Consider the following 243-nt stretch of genomic DNA (forward strand, 5'->3'; position numbering starts at 1 on the left):
CACACCAATCGGAAGCGCTTGATAAACAGCCACCGACACAGAGGCCACGGGTGTTTCCCCGAGGAAACGGGGCCAGAGACTTGCTGTCAACGTGATTTTTCTCACCTTGGTTCCAGGTTTCAATCCTTCCAATTGTTTGGGCTTTCGGAAAGTTTTGTGGTGCTGCAGCTTGTGTTCGATTTTATCCTTGGCAAAGAGGAACTGGAGCCTGCACTTGTTGCAGTGGTAAACACTCTTCTTCTA

General features: G+C 49.4%; 1 protein-coding gene across 1 annotated transcript in view; it reads right to left on the bottom strand.

The window, feature by feature from the left end:
• Positions 1 to 243, bottom strand: part of POGZ (pogo transposable element with ZNF domain) — a gene marked incomplete at its 3' end in the record, with an annotated part of 12,329 nt that overhangs the window by 1,905 nt on the left and 10,181 nt on the right. Inside the window, exon 13 of the mRNA XM_009875712.1 lies at positions 28 to 240. Coding sequence (XP_009874014.1) covers positions 28 to 240 — 213 coding nt within the window. The remainder of the gene's footprint in view (positions 1 to 27; positions 241 to 243) is intronic.

This window comes from Apaloderma vittatum, unplaced genomic scaffold, assembly GCF_000703405.1.
Source record: "Apaloderma vittatum isolate BGI_N311 unplaced genomic scaffold, ASM70340v1 scaffold31808, whole genome shotgun sequence".
Taxonomy (NCBI): domain Eukaryota; kingdom Metazoa; phylum Chordata; class Aves; order Trogoniformes; family Trogonidae; genus Apaloderma; species Apaloderma vittatum.